Source organism: Elephas maximus, chromosome 15, assembly GCF_024166365.1.
Source record: "Elephas maximus indicus isolate mEleMax1 chromosome 15, mEleMax1 primary haplotype, whole genome shotgun sequence".
In the NCBI taxonomy this organism is placed as follows: Eukaryota; Metazoa; Chordata; class Mammalia; order Proboscidea; family Elephantidae; genus Elephas; species Elephas maximus.
The window spans coordinates 74,235,181-74,261,013 of NC_064833.1; the positions used below are offsets into that span (position 1 = coordinate 74,235,181).

The 25,833-nt window shown below is 37.1% G+C and overlaps 1 protein-coding gene across 4 annotated transcripts in view; it reads right to left on the bottom strand.

The window, feature by feature from the left end:
* Positions 1 to 25,833, bottom strand: part of PREX2 (phosphatidylinositol-3,4,5-trisphosphate dependent Rac exchange factor 2) — a 377,098-nt gene that overhangs the window by 201,443 nt on the left and 149,822 nt on the right. For all 4 annotated transcript variants that reach the window (XR_007513231.1, XM_049853516.1, XM_049853518.1 and 1 more), the window contains exons 12-18: positions 18,822 to 18,925; positions 18,214 to 18,263; positions 13,213 to 13,288; positions 10,475 to 10,547; positions 7,063 to 7,205; positions 6,820 to 6,912; positions 4,917 to 5,065 (exon numbers count right to left, since the gene is read on the bottom strand). Coding sequence is in view for 3 of the 4 variants with exons in the window: in XM_049853516.1 (XP_049709473.1) it covers positions 4,917 to 5,065; positions 6,820 to 6,912; positions 7,063 to 7,205; positions 10,475 to 10,547; positions 13,213 to 13,288; positions 18,214 to 18,263; positions 18,822 to 18,925 (688 nt within the window). In the remaining variant the exon portion in view is untranslated. The remainder of the gene's footprint in view (positions 1 to 4,916; positions 5,066 to 6,819; positions 6,913 to 7,062; positions 7,206 to 10,474; positions 10,548 to 13,212; positions 13,289 to 18,213; positions 18,264 to 18,821; positions 18,926 to 25,833) is intronic.

Below are 25,833 nucleotides of genomic sequence, written 5' to 3' on the forward strand. Positions count from 1 at the left end.
CTTCCAGTATTGTGTGATTGCCCACCATTTTTTCATCTGATACAATTTTCCACTGTGTTGTAAATCCTATCCCCATGATGTTAATGAGATGGAATTAGCAGTAGTTATATTAATGAGGCAGGGCTCAATCTACAAGATTTGGTTGTGTTTTAAGCCAATCTTTTTTTAAACAGAAAAGAGAGAAGCAAGCAGAGAGACAGGGGGACCTCATACAACCAAGAATAAAAGCCAGAAGAATAGTGTGGCCTCTGGACCCAGGGTCCCTCTGCCGAGAAGCTCCTGGACAAGGGAAGATTAACAACAAGGACCTTCCCCCAGAGCTGAGAGAGAGAGAAAGCCTTTCTCTGGAGCTGGCACCATGAATTTGAACTTCTGGACTCCTAAAACGGGAGAGAATAAATTTCTCTTTGTTGTATCTATCCACTTGTGGTATTTCTGTTATAGCAGCACTAGATAACTAAGACAGGGCCCTAATACATGGCATAAATACAATACAAACCATAACAGTGCACAAATACCAAAAGAGAAACTAGATAACTGGAAACTCCTAAAAATTAAACACTTATGCTCATCAAAAGACTTTACCGGAAGAGTAAAAAGAGAACCAACAGACTAAGGAAAAAATTGTGGCTACGAAATATCTGACAAGTGTCTAATCTATAAAATCTACAGAATACTTCAACTTCTCAACAACAAGATGAATAATCTAGTTAAAAAATGGGCAAAGGATATGTACTGACACTTCACCAAAGAAGATAGTCAGGCAGCTAACAGATACATGAGGAAATGTTTGCTATCATTAGCCATCAGAGAAATGCAAATCAAATAAACAATGAGATACCATCTCGCCCCAACATTACTGGCAAGAATCAAAAAAGCAGAAAATAACAAATGTGGAAGAGGTTGCAGGGAGATGGAAACTCTTATGCACCACTGGTGGGAATGTAAAGTGGTACAACCACAACGGAAAACAATATGGAGCCTCCTTATAAAACTAGAAATAGAAATACCATACGATCAAGCAGTCTTACTCTTAGGAATATATGCTACAGAAATAAGAGTTGTCACACGAATAAACACAGGCATACCCATGTTCATTGCAACATTATTTACAATAGCAAAATGATGGAAACAACCTAAGTGCCCATCAACAGGTGAACAGATAAACAAGTTATGATACATGCACACAATGGAATACTAAGCAACAATAAAGAACAATGATGAATCCACAAAACATCTTACAACATGGATGAATCAGGAGGGCATTATGATGAGTAAAATAGGTCAATCAGAAAAGGACAAATACTCTATAAGACCACTATTATAAAAAACCAAGAAAAGGTTTACACACAGAAAAAAACAGTCTTTGATGGTTACAAGGGAGGGGAGGGTCAGGGAGGGGATAGTCACTAACTAGATAACCCACTGCCGTCGAGTCGATTCCAACTCATGGCAACCCTATAGGACAGAGTAGAACTGCCCCATAGAGTTTCCAAGGAGCGCCAGATAGACAGGTGTTAACTTTGATGAAGGGAAAGACAACACATGATATAGGCGAAGTCAGCACAGCCCGAACAAAGCAAATCATAGAAGCTTCCTAGACACACCCAAACACCTTGTGGGACTGAGTTACTGCAGTTTAGGGCTGGGGACCATGGTCTCAGGGGACATCTAGGTCAACTGGTATAACATAGTTCATAACGAAAATATTCTTCATCCTACTTTGGTGAGTAGTATCTGTGGTCTTAAAAACTTGCAAGTGACCATCTAAGATATATCTATTAGTCCCATCACATTCGAGGCAAAGGAGAATGACGAAAACCAAAGACACAAGGAAAATATCAGTCCAAACGACTGATGGACCACATAAACCACAGCCCCCACCAGCCTGAGCCAAGAAGAACTAGATGGAGCCTGGGTACCACTGCTCTGACAGGGATCACAATAGAGGGTCCCAGACAGAGCAGGAGACAAATGTAGAACAAAATTCAAATTTACAAAAAAAGACCAGACTTACTGGTCTGACAGAGCCTGGAGGAACCCCCAAGGCTATGGTCCCCAAACACCCTGCAAACTCAGATCTGAAGCCACTTCTTAAGTCCAGCTTTCAACTTTTAGATTAGACAGACCTATAAAACAATCAACAGCACACATGAGGAACGTACTTCTTAGCTCAATCAAGTATAGGAGACCCAATGGCCAACTCCTGCCCAAAAGCAAAGACCAGAAAGCACGAAAGGACAGGAAAACTAAATGAATGGACACAGACAACCCAGGGTGGAAAGGAAACGGGCGAGAGTGCTGACACATTGTGGGGATTTCAAACAATGTCATAAAGCAATTTGTGTATAAATTTTTTAATGAAAAAACTAATTTGTGCTATAAATGTTCACCTGAAACACAATAAAATTTAAAAAAAGGAAGGTAAATATTACCAATATAGTAAAATAACCCTTAGAGCATGAAGGAAGGAGAAATTCAATTTGAATTATTGGGAATTTTTAAGGAAGACTTCACACAGGAGGAGAAAGATATCAGAAATGGTGTATCTGTCTGAGTCATCTAGTGCTGTTATAACAGAAATACCACAAGTGGATGGCTCTAACAAAGAGAAATTTATTTCTTCACAGTAAAGTAGGCTAAAAGTCCAAATTCAGGGCATCAGCTTCAGGGGAAGGCTTTCTCTTTCTCTTGGCCTTCTCATCGATCTTCCCCTGGACTAGCAGCTTCTCTGTACAGGGACCCTGGGTCAAAAGGACATGCTCTGCTCCTGGTGCTGGTTTCCTCGTGGTATGAGGTCCTCAACTCTCTGCTTGCTTCCCTTTCCTTTTATCTCTAGTAAGGTAAAAGGTGGTACACGCCACACCCCAAGCGAAACTCCCTTTACATTGAATCAGGGTTGTGACCTTAGCAAGGGTGTTACAATCCCACCCTAATCCTTTCTAACATAAACTTATGATGACAAAATGAAGGACAACCACACAATGCTGGGAATCATGGCCCAATCAAATTGATACACATATTTTTGGGGTGACATAATTCAACCCATGACAATACCTTTGAAACAAAACGTATTTGAGAGATATTTAGGAGATGGGACTGACCAGAGCTGCTGACTTTAGCTCAGGAAGACAGGAAGGAGTCAACAACTGCTATGAGGTTTTTTACTTTGGTCAACTGTTGTTGTTAGCTGCCATCATGTTGGCTCTAACTCATGGTGACCTTATGTATAATAGAACGAAAAATTCCCTGGTCCTACACCACCTTCACAATCATTGGTATGCTCGAGTCCATTGTTGCAGCAACTGTGTGTTTTGAGTGCCTTCCAATCGAGGGTGCCCATCTTCCAGCACTTACCAGACAATATTTTGATGTGATACATAAGGTTTTCATTGGATTTTTTCAGAAGTAGATTGCCAGGACTTTTTGCTTAGTCTTAGTCTGGAAGTTCTGTTAATACCTGTTCACCATGGGTGCTCCTGTTGGTATTTGAAGTACCGGTGGCATAGCTTCCAGCACCGTAGCAAAATGCAAACCACCACAACATGAGAAATTGACAGATAGGTGGTAGTTGGCCAACTACACGTATGAAACTGCCATTCAAAAGACAGATCACAAGAATAGGACTGAAACAGGGGTGATGCAGTTGCATAATACCTACAAAGCATGTGTATGGAGATGAATAGCAGGAGGCTGGAAGTTTCTAGAAATGTTTTCCTTCTTGGGTGAAAATCACTCTAGACATCGACAGATTGCAATTTTTAAATTTATTAATGATAATGCTCAATGTTGTGGAAGGTACAAAGGAATTAGCAATCTAATGCATTTTTGGTGGAAATATCATTGGTATCAGTTTTTTGGAGGGCAATGTATGAAAAACTAATGATTACATCCTTCAATTCATTCTCTTAGAAAGGAATTACCGATATACGTTAAGTAAGGACTCGGCTGCAAGGATGTTCATCCCAGCATTTTTTATAACCATGAACAGTTGGAATCAATCTAATGTCCAAGAACAGGGAGCACGTTAAACAAATCAAAGAAAATCTGATAAGGGACCAGCAGGTCATCAATGGAAATGATTTGAGTATGAAAAGCCAGTGTCTTACAAGTATATTCATAATGTGGTGTTAATTCAAAAAGAAAAAATTACAAAGTAGCATGTAAAGAAGCATGCCATTTTGTATATATATGACTGTGTATGTGTGTATCAATACATAGAAAAAACATCTAATGCTAAATTTCAAAAAAAAACTAATAATGGTTACTTGTGGATGATACGATTATATTAAAAAAAAAAAAAGTCTTCCTTTAGAAAATCTGGACTCCCAATTTCCTATAAGGAACACGATTTTTTTTCTAGTCGTAGGTAGGTATAGGTAGGTAGGTAGGTGGTAGGTAGACAGAGACAGATGATAAATAGATGATAGATAACTAAAGAGAGAGAGACGGTGAGAGGGAGAGAATTCTTAAAGAAATGGACATATTATTAAATGTACCCAAGTATGGAGTGTCTCATATGAGTATTTAATTATAAATGGTGTCTAATCAATTCATAACCCCAGAAATTCTTATAGCTCAACATAGAGGAAAGTAGTTCTGTATTCTCAAATGTTCCACTAATTTTCTCTACTCATAGCCGAACTCAACCTAACCCAGACCAGGAAAATTTGGTCAACGAACGCAAGTGCCATTTCTACTGAAACAACCTGGCTTTGAGTAACAAGCATTTTACCATCATAAGCAATGTAGTTTGCTCCACCATCTAAAGGCTGGTATTAGTGATGTCATTCATGTTTAAATGTTCCAAGTGAAGCCATGCTTAATCTTAAATATTTACTTAGCTATCTTTTCTATTTTACTTATCTACGTATAATTTTTTTTTTTTTTTATCTCAAATAAGTCATACAACTTACTCCCTTGGCTTTGTGCTGACAAGAACTCTGAGTGGCTTTCTGCTGTTTAAGCACGATTTCAGGAAGCAGTCCACTTCATTGAAAGGTCTCATAAAAACTAGGTCACCATTAATAGCAAAAATCTTCTTCCCAACTTCCATCCCAGCCATCTAAGAGAGAAAGAGCAAAGCCACTTCAAATTATACTTTAATAAGGAATCTATTTTTTTCACAGCATGCAAATCTGAAAGGGCTCAGAGCTTATAGGTTTTGACATTTTAATACACCTGCAATGTCTTTATACAAATTTACAAAACAGAGCTGTGACGAGGTAAGTGTTATCGTTCCCCTTGACCTAGTTTCACATTTGATCACCCATCTCGCTGATATTTTCTCACCCTCCCTCCTTGACTTAACATTGTACTCCTCCTGATACCTTTTTTCCCTATTGTATTTTGCAGTTCTTTTTCTTTTCGTCCTATTGTTGTAAATATATATGTAACAAAACATTTCCCATTTCAACAATCTGCACGAGCACAGCTCAGTGATATTAACCTATGTTCATCGTGTTATTCACTGATCATGCTTACCTGTTTGCAAATTTTTCCATCACTCTTAAGAAAAGCTCAGTGTCCCCCTGAACAATGAACCCCACATTCCCCCTCCCTCCAGCCCGTCCCTGGTAACCACTAATAACCTTTGGTCTCTAATTCTTTTTCTTACATCATCCTTCTAACTACAGTCAAATTCCAGGTGAAATTTTTTACTATTTTTCTCCTTTATATTCACTTAATTCAGAGAGTTTCAACCTCTACATATTCATTGATGATATCCAACTACGCATTTCTAGCCTGCATCACAGCAAAAAAGGCTCCGGTGCAGAGAAGGGGAGTGACATGGAATCAAAGAATGACAGATACAACAGGCACACAGGTGTCAACATTGTAGGATGCTGAAAAGAAAACATGAAGGATACGATCCCCCAAGTCAACCAGGCCACTCTTCTTTACCAACCCTCCTGCCTATAAACTACTTGCTATGTTGGTTATGAGCTAAATGATGAAAACCTGGGACAGGGCCTTTTCTCAGTGCCATAAACAAAAATATACTCTAAGAATATTCTCCAAAGATGCCTTGGAGAAGCATCTCTTTCTCATAGAAAATTACTAAAAATAATAATTTATTGGCCAGACCAACTAACAGAATATGAGTTGCCCAGAGGTTTTTTTTTTTTTTAATTAGTGTGCTGTGTGTAAAGGTTTGTGCTGCATAAATTTGTATTTTAGTAAAAGACAGAAACCTTGAGTATTAGCATGTATGAGGACAAGTGACAGTTTACGACCAACTTTACATGGATTCAAAGTTAAAGGCCGTACTTCCTTAATTCTCACATTCTTTATTAAAGATTTAAATATTGCAACATTTACTTGAGGGTTAAGCACCTTACAACCCAGGCAGCAAGGTAAGGATACTTTAAATTGATCTACTTGGAATATAACACTGGAAAATAGGCTCCGTGAGGGCAGAGAATTTTGTTTTGTTTGTTGATACAGTCCCAGAGCCTTGAGCAGTGCCTACGTGCATACGTTGTTGTTGTTAGCTGCCGCTGAGTCAGCCCTGACTCATGGGGACCCCAGTACTGCCCCAGCCCCATGACCGGTTGCAGATCTAATCATGTTCCGTTGTGATCCAAAGGGTTTTCATTGGTTGATTTTGAGAAGCAGATCACCAGGCCTTTCTTCCTAGTTCATCTTAGTTTAGAAGCTCTGCTGAAACCCGTTCTGCATCACAGCAACACACAAGCCTCTACTGACACACAGGGGGACACAGGTGGTGGCTGTGTATGAGGCGCATTGGCCAGGAATCAATCTATATATTTGCATGTTAACACAACAAATTTAAATAAAAAAGCTAATTTACATTACCTCAGCATTGGACCCCTTTTCTACCAACTTTATTATTGGAACTTTATTTTTGTCTTCTAACCCAAAGCCATAACTGCCTTCATTAGATTTAATCTGAAATGCAAAATACAAACATTATTAATAAAATAACCATCGACAGTTACAAATCAAACAGAATGAAATAAACCGCATCACTATTCGGTGTGTTTATATAGTCTCCTACTAATGTCTAATCAAAAGGAAAACTCATATTAATAACCTTACCAGTAATGATTTAGCTATAACATTTTCTACAACTTTTAAATCATGCTTCATAAGTCGATGCTTCATATTTGATCCTTCCATTTCTTCATCCGCAAAAAAACGGAAAAGTAGGGGTTCGTCTTTGAATTCACTTTTTTCCAGGACTACAGAAATAGAAAGAGAGTCAAATTGTTTCAATTAATCCAAAAATCAAACACATTTTTCAAGCTAGTAGACATTACCAAGAAAAAAAAAAGTGGCTATCGAGTCAATTCCAACTCATAGTAATCCTATAGAACAGAGTAGAACTACCCTACAGGGTTTCCAAGGCTATAATTTTTATGGAAGCAGACTGCCACATTTTTCTCCTGTGGAGTGGCTGGTGGGTTTGAACCGCCAATCTTTTGGTTAGTAGCCAAGTGCTTAGCCACTGCACTACCAGGGCTCCTCAGAAAACATTAGGTAAATTAATATCTGTTCCATGACCAAAAATTTTATTCTCCTAGGACAAGTTATATTTATAAATATTGCTAGGATTTGTTTTCTTATTTCCTTCTGTAACATCAAGGCAATATTCTCTTCAAATTACCTTTATCTAACAGACTTTGAATTTCTACAATAAGAACTAGTTTTCTAACTTTAACTTTTTTGTACTTAATCAATTCTGTCATTTCACAGATTAAAATCTAACTTTAAATAAAAGGTAACAGTGAGTAAAAATGCATGCAATACGAAACACAGGAACTTTCAAAAAACCTAAATGTGCAGAGAAACATCAAAAATTAGTGTAATAGAATATATTTATTATAAGTAGACAGGATTTGAATAGGGCATCAACCCAAAAGTGTAGGGAAGGTATTCCAAACAGGGGATAATGAAAACAGGCTACACAGACAGGGTCTTCTGAAGGTCTCCAAAAGAACTCAATGCCTAAAGCAAAAACAATCTCCAATAAGCTGCTAAACTGCTTACCAGGCTATTGTTTGACTTGAAAGTGACTTTAGGAAAGCAGTTTCTGAAAGGGTAAAAGTTCCAAAGAACATCTAAGGGCAGATGGCCTGACTGGGTCACCCCAATTTCATGGACCCAGAAATCTGGATTCCAGCAGAATTTGAACAGTTTCTCAAAACCTATGGTGTTTTGAACCTATAGTAAACATTTTAAGTATGCTTTTAATGTCCTACATAACTATGGAAAATTCAAATGGGTTAAATATTGCCCTTATGTGTGTGAGAAATTCCCACTGTGGTCACTTTTGTTCCCACACTTTAAACCAGAAATATGTCTTCTGGGTGATATGTGACTTCAATTTCCCCGAATTCCTAGTACTTTTCTGTCTAAAAGCAATATTCTCAAAACAACCTTATTTCTGCAAAGGTCAGTTTTGTTCCCTTCATTTGAACATTACAGGAGCTGTAGTGGCATGGTGGTTAAGTGCTCGGCTGCTAACCAAAAGGTTGGCAGTTCAAATCCACCAGCCACTCCACAGAAGATGTGGCAGTCTGCTTCCATAAAGATTTACAGCCTTGGAAACCCTATGGAGCAAGCAGTTCTACTTTGTCCTACCGGGTCACTGTGAGTTGGAATTGAGTCAACAGCAACAGGTATTTGAACACTAACAGTTTCTCCCAAAGCCCCTAAGATTCCTGGCTCACGCTCACGATGTAAGGTTTATGTTTTCTCAGCCTTTTTAAAAATAAGACTAAATACCCATAGGAGAAATTTGTATTCGGTGAGATCCTGACAGCTGTCACAATGCTTTAAAAGGGAATCTTCTCTATTTTTTATTTATCTATGCTTAGTACTCTTAGGTGTCTTTGTTGAAACTGTTGATTCACTGAGGAAGGGAGTTAAAGTACATGCCAAAGTAGAAAGAGTTAGTCTTTGTGGCCAGTCGGACTTGAGTTTAAATTCCAGACCTGGGACTGACGCTGTGTGTGACTTTGGGAAAGTTACCTAAAACCTCCGAGCTTCAGTTCCCTTATCTGTACAATGAGGTCAATAAAACCTTCTTCACAATGTTTTTATAAGAACTACAATAACTTGGCATATAGTAAGCAATTAAAAATGGCAACTATTTTATTTTCATTATTTTTACAAAATTCCAACAAATAATTGTTGATTGGATGGATAGATGGATGTTTGGATGTATTGCCCTTCGGATTGATGGATGAAAGACTAGCTAGTAACAGGATTTAACAAATGTAACTATCAACCACAAAAGAAGAGGCAACGCAAGTCAAAGGAGACAGCAGAAATGAGGGTGTACTTCCAAATGAATTAGGTCTTGCCTAAATGACACAGGCATTGTTCCAAAGTACACATGGTATTTTGCTATTACTATTTTTCTCTACCAAACAGTCTATGTAAAAAGAGGTAGAGGGGCCACTGATAAAGCCAGGCATGAACTGAATCAAATCGGCTTTACTGACGGAATTTTATATGGAAAGCTTTTGTTATATCTATATAGTTTACAATAAACACTTAGACAAAATTACTGCTTTCTGACACTTTAAAGAGAAAAAACTTAAAAAATAACTTTTTATGGCTTTCGGCACGATACTATAATTTTAATTCTTGACTCTGTTGTAATTTCCTCCATTCAACAGTTTGCTCTTCAAGAACAGGTATTTCTCTGTAACACCTTACACAGTGTTCTAGAGAAAACAGAATGATTTCCAAAGAAATCTATGATAACCAACAATGCTCTTCTGTTTTCTGTAACTTTTGCTGTACTTCTCTGTTCATAAAAAGGTATCAGCATTTTGAAAGTAATGACAGGCTCAAATGCTATCACATACATGATTATACTTTATATATACATATATTCATTCTGTATATAAACATATATATTGTAACAATTATACAGAGATTGTTTGGATTTATACATTCCATAAGATAGTATGAATAGAGAGGGAAAATTAAGTCTCATTACTTTTATAAATCCAAGACAAATGAAGTCATCCAACAAGAAAGAAAACCAATCTTTAATTAGTGATGAAAAAGACTTTTTCAAGAGTTATATTTTTATTCCCTGATATAATTTTGAAAACATTTTCCTAAAAAGAACAAAAATCTTCAACCATGTACGCTGTCATTTAACCTATAGTTATCTAGACTATTTCTAATGTACATTTATACCGACATTCAAAAAATTAATCATCTAAAATAGTTTTAACAAGCTTTATGAGCTTTTTCTTTTTTAACTTCTAGCACAAGTCTTTGCTCCTCTAGAATCAGACAAGTGGTGGCAACTGGGAGGTAACAGCACCAGCAGGAAAACTGAAGGCACACGGACCTATGGCCAAGTCCCAGGGTGTCTTGCTGATTCATCTCCCAGTGACCTCACTGGATCATTCAGATACTCTCAGTGTTCTAACAAACAACCAAACAATAAAATACACGTGTAATATTCCAGCAGAAAAATTCCTACCATGGTGCATAAATCCATTGTCACAGAGTCCAACGCCAAATATCATTGCCTCTTCCCTGGTGCGGCAATCCCCCTGCAGACCACAAAGGAACGGTACAATTTAATAAGCAACCGAAGGCTTTGTGGCACCTTTACAACAATAGTCGTTCCCAGCAGTATATTCACACAAAGCCCTTCATAGACGAAGGATTTCATTGCTTTCATATGCCTAGGATTCATCTATTGTTATAAAATATCCCCATGATTATTAAAACATTTTCAACTGACATTAAATGAAAAATACAGATTTAATATTTCTTGAGAAAAGTATACTGTATTAAACATGAAAATAAAACATATTGCTACTACAAATAATGTCTTTCTACTGTTTCTTAGATCTTGTATCCCAATTATTCAACTGGGAAAGAGTTAGTCTTTGTGGTCAGTTGGACTTGAGTTTAAATTCCAGACCTGGGACTGACGCTGTGTGTGACTTTGGGAAAGTTACCTAAAACCTCCGAGCTTCAGTTCCCTTATCTGTACAATGGGGTCAATAAAACCTTCTTCACAATGTTTTTATAAGAACTACAATAACTTGGCATATAGTAAGCAATTAAAAATGGCAACTATTTTATTTTCATTATTTTTACAAAATTCCAACAAATAATTTTTGGTTGGATGGATGGATGGATGTTTGCATGTATTGCCCTTCGGATTGATGGGCATATTGACAACACACTAAGCTAAATAAATCATTATGTATGATCTCTGCTATTCGCCACGGCCACTAACTCTTCCCTTTCACCAAATAACCTTGCTCTGAAAGGAACCCTAAAGAAACGTACCAATCTGGAGTTAGTTATGATATCGATACTTAAATGTGGATAAGTTTTAGAGTATCAGACTCATAAAGCTTCAGCGATAGAGAAGAAACCTCATGTACAGCTATAATAGTAAGGAGCACACAACTGTGAAAACAAAACTCCAAAGAAGTGAAATGACTTGTCTAAGTTCGCATAAATAATTACGAGCAGAGCTGGCCTCAGAAGCAAGGCTGCCTGAGTCCCACTCCAGTGGAATTTCTACTACATATAATTTCTACAGATGTTGTAATAACAGACCACTAAGAAAAATCAAAGGTAAAAATAATTGCAACATCATCCAATTTTTGACCAACTTGTTCAATTCTTCTAATGCTAATGCTTTGAAAGTAAAGCTAATTCTAAAAAGGCTGCTAACCAACTTCTTGAGTCAGAACTTCAAATATTTATTCAGCAGCAGGTTTTGCTCCAAATAAACTCTCTTCAATTTTCTCACCTAAGCAACATATAGTTAGATAGTTCATGTGTCTCCCATAAACAGCATAGTTTCCATGTAAAATTCCAACTCCAATTTTGAGTCCACAACTGATTCCAATGGTACTCATTGATGGTAGAGTAATAAAAGGCTTTTGAGCACTAGAAAACCCACTGGAAACATAATTAGGGTTCTTTCTAAAAGTAATTATTTGGTTTAACCTAAAATCTTAGCTTCTTAGTCAGATAAATTTAAGTGCTATAAAATACAAATTAGGTGATCTTGAACAGTCTAGAAATTCATATTAGATAATAAAAACTTTAAAATATATTTGCTCAGATAAACTATATGTGGATTAAACATTAATATTTGAATCGAAAAATAAACATTTTTATTATTAAATATCAAATGTTATTATCTACAAAGAAAGTAGGCCACACAAATAACAAAAAAGTAAAACTGTTTATGAAATGGATGCAAATAACCAAACTGAATAGCTTATATTTCAACCAAGCAATATCCTCTCCTCCCAAATAGTAAGTTCAATTACAATGTGTATCAGTTTTCTTAGTCTTTCCTTTAATAGTCCCTGGAAAGTATTTTATCATTTATGACCCAGAACCAGTCCCAATGCCATCGAGTCGATTCCCACTCTATCATTTATTAGTTGACCTAATATGATAAAATACTTTAAATAAATTCACATTTGTATATTATGATAAACTCGACAGCAGTGGGTTATATGATGATGGGCTTGATGCCCTGGTTTACATATAAGCAAATCAGATTTTCCCAGTACCAGCCATCAGCACTCACATCCTAAGAGGCACAGCAACAATAACAACCAACTTTGTACTTCACTACTGAAAATGTGTGCAGATGTTTATTAAGCTTATATTACCAAAGGACAGTTATTACCTAACAGGGAAAAAGGCCCAGGAGATTACAACAACTCACTAGGACCAACAGATACTTCAAAACAATGAGTGAAAAAACTTTTTTACTATATGAGCATAGCTATTCTTCAGTGTGGGAAAAAGATGTGGCAGTCTGCTCCTCTAAAGATTTACAACCTTGGAAGCCCTATGGGGTAGTTCTACTGTCTCACAGGGTTGCTATGAGTCAGAATTGACTCGAAAGCAATGGGTTTGGTTTCGAGTTTACTCTTCAGTGATACTCAAATTATGCTTCATTTTTCCAGTGGATCTAAGCAGATATTTATTTAAGTGGGAACATCTTCCTTTTGAGAGGGAGTATAACATAAAGGTTATGTTTGAAGGTTCTGGAGCCAGGCTAACTAGGTTCACTTCCTGGCTCTGCTTCTTAGTAGCTGTGTGAGTTTGGGCAAGCAACTTCACTGTGTCTCATCTGTAAAAGAGGGATAAAAAATAGAACCTAATTCACATGCTCTGAATCTAAAGCAGATGTAAATGCAATTCAGCAACTACTGCTTATCTACTTACCTGTGCAATTAACCAGTCTATCAGCTTGTTGGCCATAACCACAGACTTGTAGGTCCTTAAATGGTAATCTTTATCTCTATACAGAAAACAGAAATAAAAGACATCAAACAAGGGGGAGGCATGCGCTCTGAGAAACATTTTCATTTGCTATCACTGTGCAACAGAAAAGTTTATACAAAGTCATCAGGATCTCTTGCCCAAAATATATGTAACTACAATTTACAAAGCATATAAAACACCTGAAAAATCCTTAGTCAGCTCATACCAACCTAGGAGACCCATAATGATACCAAACACAACATCTCTTCTTTTGCATATTCATACATCCAAAGTGATCGTTAGTGCTATATTACCCGATAACAACTTAACTGGAAATACAATATTTCATTAATAAAAGGATAATAAAATAGAATTTCTTCCCATTAAATCGAGGTAGATTCTACTAAAAACCTGAAAATGTGAAGAATGAAGCGATCCCCTTTATTCACGCTCCTGAATTCTCAGGGAAGACTGGATCTGCACTGAGGGTAGTTCATTTCACCCACTGCAGCAGAAGACCTCAGGCCTGTCTAGAAGTAGACACCCTTCAAACTTTGTCATTCATTTTGCTGGGTCAGAGCATGGGCACAGTGACATCACATCCCCAGGGAACCAAAGGAATCAATTCCCCATTCGGTAGACTTCCCAGATGTGAGAAATCATTCAACATTTACTTAGACATCAACAAAGTGCTCAAGATCAGAACTGAGCCCCAAGGGCAGAAATCTATAATTCATTTACTTTGCAGGCCTGGATCAAAGGGGAATGAAAAAATGACAGTCTTTTCAAATGCCACAAAGCCTGAATTGCAAACAACTTGAAGGGACTAATAATTACTAGCTGTATTCATTGTACTTTAACCTCTGCTAGCAATTTATAACTGACACTTACATCATTTTACCCACTGCTCTAAAAAATCTCCCTGAAACGAGGTTGAAATTTCTGAGATTTCAATAATCAATGAACTACCTTAGCAAGTAAGTAAAAAGTAGCTTTTTAAAAAATTCTCTTTCTATATTCTGATACTTCATCACCCATTTTATCCTGGTTTCTGTAAGCATCAATAAGAATGGAAAGGGCAATAGGCACACAGACCAATGGAACAGAATTGAGAACCCAGATATAAACCCATCCACGTATGAGCAGCTGATATTTGACAAAGGCCCAGTGTCAGTTAATTGGGGAAAAGATAGTCTTTTGAACAAATGGTGCTGGCATAACTGGATATCCATCTGCAAAAAAATGAAACAGGACCCATACCTCACGCCATGTAAAAACTAACTCCAAATGGATTAAAGACCTAAACATAAAGACTAAAACGATAAAGATCATGGAAGAAAAAATAGGGACGATGTTAGGAGCCCTAATACAAGGCATAAACAATACAAAACATTACTAAAAATGACGAAGAGAAACCAGATAACTGGGAGCTCCTAAAAATCAAACACCTATGCTCATCTAAAGACTTCACCAATAGAGTAAAAAGACCACCTATAGACTGGGAAAAAATTTTCAGCTATGACCTCTCCGACCAGCGCCTGATCTCTAAAATCTATATGATTCTGTTAAAACTCAACCACAAAAAGACAAACAACCCGATCAAGAAGTGGGCAAAGGATATGAACACACATTTCACTAAAGAAGATATTCAGGCAGCTAACAGATACACGAGGAAATCCTCTTGATCATTAGCCATTAGAGAAATGCAAATTAAAACTACGATGAGATTCCATCTCACTCCAACAAGGCTGGCATTAATCCAAAAAACACAAAATAATAAATGTTGGAGAGGCTGTGGAGAGATTGGAACTCTTATACACTGCTGGTGGGAACATAAAATGGTACAACCACTTTGGAAATCTATCTGGCGGTATCTTAAAAAGTTAGAAATATAACTACCATATGACCCAGAAATCCCACTCCTCGGAATATATCCTAGAGAAATAAGAGCCTTCACATGAACAGATATATGCACACCCATGTTTACTGCAGCTCTGTTTACAATAGCAAAAAGCTGGAAGCAACCAAGGTGTCCATCAACGGATGAATGGATAAATAAATTATGGTATATTCACACAGTGGAATACTACTCATCGATAAAGAACAGTGACGAATCTGTGAAACATTTCATAACATGGAGGAACCTGGAAGGCATTATGCTGAGTGAAATTAGTCAGTTGCAAAAGGACAAGTATTATATAAGACCACGATTATAAGATCTTGAGAAACAGTTTAAACTGAGAATACCACATTCTTTTATGGTTACTAGACGGGGGAGGGAGGGAGGGAGTGTGGGAGAGGGTTATTTACTGATTAGTTAGTAGATAAGAACTACTTTAGGTGAAGGGAAGGACAACACTCAATACAGGGGAGGCCAGCTCAACTGGACTGGACCAAAAGCAAAGAAGCCTCCTGAATAAACTGAATGCTTCGAAGGTCAGTGGAGCAAGGGTGGGGGTTTGGGGACTATGGCTTCAGGGGACATTTAAGTGACTTGGCAAAATAAATTCTATTATGAAAACATTCTGCATCCCACCTTGAAGTGTGGTATCTGGGGTCTTAAACACTAACAAGCGGCCATCTAAGATGCATCAATGAGTCTCAACCCACCTGGATCAAAGGAGAATGAAGAACACCAAGGACACAAAGTAATTATAAGCCCAAGAGACAGAAAGGCCCACATGAACTAGAGACTACATCATCCTGAGACCAGAAGAACTAGATGGTGCCTGGCCACAACCGATGACTGCCCTGACAGGGAGCACAACAGAGAACCCCTGAGGGAGCAGAACAGTGGAATGCAGATCCCAAATTCTCATAAAAAGAGCAGACTTAATGGTCTCACTAAGACTAAAAGAATCCCAGTGGTCATGGTCCCCAAACCTTCTGTTGGCCCAGGACAGGAACCATTCCCGAAGACAACTCATTAGACATGGATTGGACTGGACAATGGGTTGGAGAGAGATGCTGATGACGAGTGAGCTATTTGCATCTGGTGGACACCTGAGACTATGATGGCATCTCCTGTCTGGAGGGGAGATGGGAGAGTAGAGGGGGTGAGAAACTGGCAAAACGGTCATGAAAGGAGAGACTGGAAGGAGGCAGGAGGCTGACTCATTAGGGGGAGAGTAAGTGGGAGTATGTAGTAAGGTGTATATAAATTTATATGTGAGAGACTGACTTGATTTGTAAACTTTCACTTAGAGCACAATAAAAATTATTTAAAAAAAAAAAAAGACTGGAAAGGGGAGTTGTAATGGAACCATACGTGGGCCTGTGGGCTCTTTGCTTCAAAAAATTTTCCTTTTCATAAGCTGAGTTCACACATATTAAAAGCATGGCTATCACACAATCTATTTGTTTTATGGTTTTTGTCTCATAAATTTTCCCCTGACGACTCATAAACAATTGTTCTTTCTAGCCAATTATTTCTTTATCAGCTCTTACAGATTGCAACTTTCATGAGAAGAAATTTCACATGGCTAAAAAACATTTTCAGAACACATTTTTCTCATATGTAAAGTCTACACACATAGAGGTCATACGGAGCATTAAACCATTATTGTATTCCATTAGTGTAGCAGAATATTTTTTTTTTAAATACCCACTTGCTTTGAATTAGGTAATTGTCTTTTAGTATTATATTACTGCAAATATTTGCAGGGCAGACGGCCAACAAGTATTGGTTCTTTTCCAGTTCTTTCTATTTGTAAAGCCTACTTGGGAAAATAGACGTGGCACTTTTGAGGGAAATGGGTAAAATTCAGTCTTTTCCTCTAGGATCCGCAGTGTGTTCTCTAAGATGGCCCCACAGCACTGCAAGGTGTCAATTCTAAGTCAATAACAGCAACTTCTAGAAGCTCTCTCTCTTTTTTAAAAGCTCTGATTTTCCTTGTGTTGGAAACCAGAATGAAACATTGAACATCAAACATCTGGATTCTACAGCCAAGACTGAAAAGCATCTATATTACATTTTGGCAATAATAGATTCATTTTTTTGCTCTGAGAAATATGATTTAGTCAATAAACTCCAAATGATATCTGGCCATTGGAAATTAGTTTAACATTCTATGAGTGTACATAACAAAGGTACAATAATATTCCTAAAGACCTCTTTTACTAGTAATTGGACTACAAAGTACAAAGATTTCCACCATCTTTCTAAAGACATAAATTGAAAATTAATCCTGATTACTCTTATGAAGAGAAAAGAGGGGGGAAAAAAAGACACGTCTCTTCAGAAAAAAAAATATGGTATAGAATAAAATTATACTCCAAATAATTCTCAGTTGTTAAGCACAATACCATTCTTTGGATAAAAGACTATTGGGAGGAAATATCGTAAAATAAAATACACACCAAGATTCACTCAATTACAAAATTTAATGAAAAAAATTAATGTACAAGTAATCATAACGGTAAGTACATATAAGAAACAGTATTTCCAAAACCTCCCCTAATCAGCCAACTATTATATATTAAATATTATCTGAATATACATCAGAGCCCTGGTGGCTCAGTGGTTAAGAACTGGCCGCTAACCAAAGGGTTGGCAGTTTGAATTTAACCCGCTCCTCGGAAACTCTGTGGGGCAGCTCTACGCTGTCCTGTAGGGTTGTTGTGAGTTGGAATTGGCTCGATGGCGATGGTTTGTTTTTTTATTTGTTTGTTTTTGAATATACATCATTTCATTATAAAGTCTAAAATTTACTCTAAATTAATTGCAAAATAATTTTAGAAATCAGAAAAAAAAAAGTGGGAAGAAATTATATAATTTGAGCCTCAGAAAAATTTAGAGGAATTTTATTATAAAATAAAGTATTACTTAATCTTTAAAAGTTAGCTTTTTGCTTTTGAAAGAAAAATAAAATAAGACATCAAGTTCTAGCTGAATAGTATTTACCAAATAGGCAATACAAATAGTTCCATTTAAGTTTTGTGGAACTTAGAAACCAGACTCACCTTACCACAGGAGTAAACAGACTATGAAGACGGCAATACAGTCTTACACCCTATGGAAGATAAAGCTATGTCAAAAGCAAGTAAGACCACTCAAAGGACATGCCAATGAAATTTTGAAACAACAAATGAATCTTCTATCAACATTATGAAATCATTACACAACCTCAGCCAACTTAAAAATTATTCAAATGTCACATTTCATCCTAAAAATAATTACTTAAATAATTAAAAACATGACTAAATTGTGCTATAATTTGTCAACATACTCAAAGGGATTTTAAAATTATTTTTCCTTAAAATACAAAATCTCAAGATACAATTTCAAGCATCAAGACCACATTTTACTATATGTGAAAGAGTTTTCAATGGATATAGCTCGCTGGGTGATACAGTTACATTATTTCTTTTCAGAACTATGTAAGAGATTGAAACTATGAGTAACATAGCTTTCTTGAAACAGCCAGAAGAAACAGAGGCTTGTTTAAGTATATCATTTAAGAATCTTCTATACCAGAAGGATTTTTTATTCTCTCAACAGCATGTTATCTTGCTGACACATGACAACATGGATTCTGCTATTGACACAAGGTTGTAGGAGACGTTGTTACCTTTGAAATCACATCCTGCATCTCGTTTCTTGGATAAAAGGTTCCATCATCATAGCGAAACCTATATAACATCTGTTCTGGTTTGAACTGATGTTTATCAGTAACTAAGAACACAGAAGCAATATATTAAAATCTAAAAAGTGGCATAAAAAACAAATAAATTTATGAAATACTTATTTCCAAATACTGAAAACTTTTAGCTTTAAAAAAAGCTTTTGCTTTTCTAACTAGCAGTGCTAATCCAGAATTTTGATAGTAAGATTTATGATATATTTTATTGTTAAATATATTTACGATTTTGATACAATGATCCTAGAACTAAGTTTAGGCTAGCAACATTCAACTAGCACACATGAATAGCATATACAATACCCATATATGTACAACATATACATTTATACATAATACATAGACATTAGGTATGCATATTTACATAAATATAGGAACTTGTGTTTTCAATTTCTTCACAATGCAACAAAGCCAAGTAAAATGTGCCCTCCAGAGAGAAGCTATTCAGATTGGTGAGTAGTGATTTATTTCTTACTCTAGATGGGAATTTTAGTGTCTTTATTCCACTGTAATCAGGCCAAGACCACACATACACCAATCTTGACCATTTATCCTGTATTTAGACCTCCGGAGTAGATTACATAATTTCAATATGTAACTGATTCCAAAATTTTAACAATTCTAATATTCAGAAATGCTTTTCTGAAAATGTCACTTAATTGTTTTTAATTTCTTGGTCTGTCATCACTGGTGAGTGGTCATCACGTGCCACCATCCTCAGTATAAGATTTTCATATTCATGAAAATCCTCCCAAGTTTTCTCTTTTCCAGGCTAAATTATTTTACACACAGTCTAATAAAAATGACGGCTGTCCTAGAAAGGAAAAACCTCAAATTAAAGCTCAAAGAGTTTATATTTAAATGTTTTCTTTACAGGAAATGCAACATTAACATAAAGAATAATCTGCTGCAGTGGGCTTGACTTTCATAATTAGATAGACGACTCTGACCTTTGCTTTTTGCTAGAAATGCTGAAGGGAGAGAAAGCTGTCTGAATTAATTCTCGCGAACTATATTTGGTGAAGCCTGAAGAAAGTCAAGAGACTTTAAAGAAACACACACGAGTATGACAAGTTTTTTTACCCCAACCAGGCCAAACCACGTACATGGCTTGCAGCCATAAAACTGAGACAGGACTGTTGCCCAAAAAGATAGACAACACAGCCTTTTGGCATCTTATTCCTAGGCCAAGTCAAAGCGAAAAGAAAAAAAAATGGATGAAAGGAAAATATTTTGAACTCCAGTGTCATGTTTCAAGACCACTCATTTAGTTCTTCTACACAATCCACTTACTCCCATTTTTATCTCCCAAGATTCATTGAAATAAATTATTATCTTGATATCACAAAATTCAAGGAAATGTTGGGGCCAAATGTCTCTTGCCACGATAAAATAAGTGGTCGTTTGATCTATTCAAAGTGGAGTGCTTAGCTGTAAAGCAAACTTGTGACGTTGATAATTAACTCCTGTTGCCTAGGAGAAACACTGAGCTGCTCTGCACTCAAATCCACCCCACCTCCCCACTTCTGCAGCATGGGAAATGAGTTTATGAACTGGTGAGAGTTCAGGGCATCTCATGAAAAATCTTTTAAACAACTCTGTCATATCACCAGGGATGTGTTGGAAAATGTATAACGACTGGTTTCCCAGGCAGTGCAGGTGGGGGGTAGGGAAGGAGGAGCCCTAATTTTTAGTTGCATTTGCCTACTTCTATGGTATAAATGAAATCCCTGAGTGGTGCCAACAGTTAATACACTCAGCTGCTAACCAAAACGTTGGAGGTTCAAGTCCAGCCAGAGGTGCCTCGGAAGAAAGGCCTGATGATCTACTTCCAAAACACCAGCCACCATTCTACTCTGACATGTGGGGTCACCATGATTCTGAATCGAATCCACCGGCAACTGGTCCTGGTGCTGTTATGGTATAAATACTCCCACTGTGACCAATTTCAAGCTATCAATATGATGTCACCGAACACAAAGTTGGAAAGAGATGCCCAGTAACACACAAAGAATATTTCCACCAGACAGAAATAATGGATAAAATTACCTCAAGAGCATAGACCATAGTAAAGTATAGCAATATAATTAGGAAGTAATGATTTTGAGAATGTATTATCTTTGCATAATATAATGTATGTATTTACATTTATGTCATTTAATTTTTAACAATAATTATATTTAACAACCAGCTCACAACATTTTTTAGAATTTAATCATCGGTTCTCACGAGCCTGTATGAGATGACTGGATATAACGAATGAGGGCTGAATTCTTACTAAAGCATTTATGCTGCAAACTGTAGAGACAAACAAGATGAATATTATCAGCTCCTTCAAAATATCACAGAGAAAGCATATGCTGCCTCCCACCAAAGAATTCCTGGTATAGCAAGGCTTTGCCTCGGAAGTTTGCAACAATACTTGCAACGGGAATAATAGCAATAATAGCCAACTTTTTTTTTTTTGCTTGCTCTCTGTAAAACAGATGGTTCATTCAACTTTATTTTAGGAATTCTATTTTCACTGAAATGCAACTGAAACCGCATACTAATGAAACTAGCATGTTTGGCTTACATCTCTTCACTTTTAATGAAATTATTAATGTGAAATCACATACTATGTTCCCTTACCCCCAGTTTGAAGAAATTTCTATTAGTTCATTTCAGACACACACACACAAAAATTATTCTAGCGACAAAAATTCATATACCAAATCTGACATTCCAAACCAAAAACCCACTGCCGTTGAGTTGATGCCAACTCACAGAGACCTCATAGGTCAGAGGGGAACTGCCCCACAGGTTTCCAAGGCTGTAATCTTTACGGAAGCAACTTCCACATCTTTCTCCCACAGAGCAGCTAAGCACTTTAACCACGGCACCATCAGGGCTCCTGATCTGACATTACAATTGGTCAATTCCCGATCACTGTAATAACAGCCCATGAAAACAAACTGTGAACATTAATAGACATTACTCGGCACTACCTTTATCAGAAAAAAAAAAACTGACCAAGTGATACGACCATTGTTCAAAAAGTCTTCAGTTCTCAGAAGTTAAGTACTCAAAGGTTCTTGCATTTGAAATTTCAAAATAAATTTTAATGCAAAATGTATTTGTTACTTCCCTTTCCACATAGTATCATTGGAGAAGAGTTGGACAAAAGTGTATTGTTGGGGGGGGTTAGGGGTTAGGTTTATTAGGACTGAAATTCTGATAATGATAGCCCTCCCAGAAAAAGGATAAAAAAAATCATATGTTTTGTTTTTTTGAAGGAAGCAACTAAAAACACTGCGAGAAGCATCTTAATGGAATAGACAAGGGTAGTTCCTTCTCTATGGAGCCCTGTGTTTCCCTTCAGATCTTTCACAGTCACAAACAAAAAAACAGGTCAAATGCTAAAAGGCCACATTCATGATGACGTTTAATAAATATTATCCCAACTCTGCCTTGTACTAACTTATTAGTTATTTGAATGCAGTTGACTAACTATTCATGTCTTCAGATAAAGTATTAATACAGTTTTTGTTATTATAAAGTAAAATTTCACTCATAATAGTTATTTCTTCAATTTTCAGAAACTCAATTCAATATGCAAATAAGCAATAATTCCTCAGACAATTCTTAGATCTCTTTGTCAAAATATGAGAGCAGGAATGAAAAGGAGATTTGAAAAGAACCCTACTGCTCCTCTGGAAGAATGTCCTCCCCTCTACACTCTGACCATTCCAGCTCCAAGTCCAAAGGTTATTATAATGCACTTTTATCTATTACAAGGTATCCCCTATAGTCAAAAAGGAAAATATTGTGGACAAACTTAGAGACCCTCTTTCTACAATAGAATAAGTAATCCAATAGAAGTACCAAAAAATGCACATCAATCATTTTTTTAAATTCAAATAACAGCATCAATAATAAGAGATAGCTTTAAGAGTTCACTATCTTTTGTTCTTCCTTATTCCTAATGGTTTGAAGTCAGTGACAGAAGTTACAAAAACCTCAAATAAAAACAGAAATGGTATAAGTTTATGACTATTACAGCAGCAAAAGGACAAATATTGTATAAGACCATTGCTATAAGAACTCGAGAAATAGTTTAAACAGAGAAGAAAATACCCTTTGATGGTTACGAGAGGGGGAGGGAGGGAGGGAGGGAAAGAGGTTTTCACTAATTAGATAGTAGATAAGAACTATCTTAGATGAAAGGAAAGACAACACACAATACAGAAGAGTCAGCACAACTGGACAAACCAAAAGCAAAGAAGTTTCCTGAATAAACTGAATGCTTCGAAGGCCAGCACAGCAGGGGTGGGGGTTTGGGGACCATGGTTTCAGGGGACATCTCAGTCAACTGGAATAATAAAATCTATTAAGATAACATTCTGTCTCCCACTTTGGAGGGTGGCGTCTGGGATCTTAAATGCTAGCAAGTGGCCATCTAAGTTGCATCAGTTGGTATCAACCCACCTGGAGCAAAAGACAATGAAGAACACCAACGGCACAAGGTAATTATAAGCCCAAGAGGCAGAAAGGGCCACATAAACCAGAGACTACATTAGCCTGAGACCAGAAGAACTAGATGGTGCCTGGCTACAACTGATGACTGTCCTGACAGGGAACACAACAGAGAACCCCTGAGGGAGCACGAGAGCAGTGGGATGAAGACCCCAAATTCTCGTAAAAACAGCAGACTTAATGGTCTGACTGACTAGAATGACCCTGGAGGTCACGGTCCCCAGACTTTCAGTTAGCCCAAGACAGGAACCATTCCCAAAGCCAACTCTTCAGACAGTGATTGGACTGGACTATGGCACAGACAAAGATACTGGTGAAGAATGAGCTTCTTGGATCTAGTAGGCACATGAGACTACATTGGCATCTCCTGTCTGAAGGCAAGATGAGAGGCTAGAGGGGGCCAGATGCTGGCCGGATGGACACGAAAACAGAGAGTGGAGGGAAGGAGTGTGCTGTCTCATTAAGTGGAGAGCAATTAGGAGTATATAGCAAGGTGTTTATAAATTTTTGTATGACAGTCCATCTTGATTTGTAAATTTTCATTTAAAGCACAATAAAAATTTTTTTTAAATCTTCAAAAAATAATGGTCTACAATTACTCTAAAGCAAAGATGAAAGGGTAAGGGGACAGGAAACCAGACTACTGGAAGCAAAACATCCAGGATGAAATTAATGAGAATGTTAACACACTGTGAAAAATATAAGCAATGTCTCTGAACAATCTGTTTAGAAACTGTTAAATGGGAACCTAATTTGCTGTGTAAACTTTCACTGAAAACACAATATTATTAAAAAAAAAAAGAAAGTTTATGACTATTATATGCTGTATCCCATCAAATCACACCATAAAAAGATTAACAACAGATACGTATTGACTTATCTGTCTTTGATAATCATTCCATAGGTCTTATATTAACTTTGGAGCTATGCCTCAGTGGTAGAAATCAGGTAGTTGTTTGCCCAATTGATTGCTTTTGTTTTTTCTGGGCACGTGGCTACACTACATTTCTGTTTCCCTTGCAGTCAAAGGCAGCCAGGTAACTGAACTACAGGCAAGGGCAGAGCACCACAGCCCCATGCTCACAACTGATTGGACTTTACATTAGGGAGAAATTGGTTAGAACTGACTGAATGACAACTCGTTTGATTTTGGTTTAACGTTAAGCCACTGTATTAAGGAAATTTATCTGTTACAGCAGCTAGCGTTAACCAACACAGCTTTCCTTCCCTCTATTTCCTTTTTTTCCTGCAAAAATTAGTTCTCTTATCCTAAATGGCTCCTGCCTTTCAGGAAAGGAAATATATCAGCAGCTGGATTTGCTGATGAACTCATTAAAACTACTAGACCATAAGAAATAAAGGTCACTGGTTCATCTTTAAAGAGCCCTAGTGGCACAGTGGTTAAAGCAATTGACTGCTAAACAAAAGGTCAGCAGTTCGAAACTACCAGCAGCTTTGCAGGAGAAAGATGTGACAGTAGGCTTCCGTAGAGATTTACAGCCTGGGAACCCTATGGGACTGCAATGAGTTGGAATCAACTCAGTGGCAGCAGGTTTCGTTTTTTTGGGTTTGGTTCATCTTTGCATCTCCTAAAGTACCTATCATAGTATCTAATACATAGAGTGGAAGAAAAGAGTCAATAAGGAAAGAATAAATAAATGGTGTCCACAGACACATCTTCTCCCTCTTTGCTCTATTGGTAAAACTTAGTTCCTGGAAGTACCCAATTGACAAGTCAATGATTACACCCAAAATCTCTTTCCATTCTACCCATTTGAGCTTCAGTGGGCTTTAGAATAAAACAAATTCATTCCAGGTATTTGCTATATACTGATGAGCAAGGCCTCTGCACGGTGCTTATAGTTTGATTGGAGGCCAGAGTGGGAATGGGTAGATAAAGATAATAAACAAGAAAACAAAGCAACATAAGTTCAGGGAGTGGTAAGTGCCTGAAGAAAATTTAAAAAGAAGAAAAGAGTAGTGTGTTGGAATGATGGGACAGATGGGATTCTACAGATTGGAAGGTCATGAGTCTTAAGAACAGCAATTTGTCTCATTTCATTCACTGCTATATCTCCAGCACCTAAAAAGTTACCTGGAATACTTAGGAACTTGGTAAATATATGTTGATTGAGAACAATAAGAGCAAACATCCTAAGCAGGAAATCAGCTTCAAGTGTTCAAGGAAGAGACAGAAGGTCAGAGTGGCCCCAGTACAATGAGTTAGGTATAGCACCATGAACCAAGTTCAGGAAGTCAAGGGCCCTATGATCTAGGCCTTGAAAACCAAGATAAGAGGTTTGGACTTTTCTTTAAGTGTGATAGAAAGCCATTAGATGATTGTAAGCAGGAGAACACCTCAATCTTACATATGTTTTGAAAGGTCTCTTTAGCTGTTATTCAAAGAATGTACTTTGAGGGAGGCAAA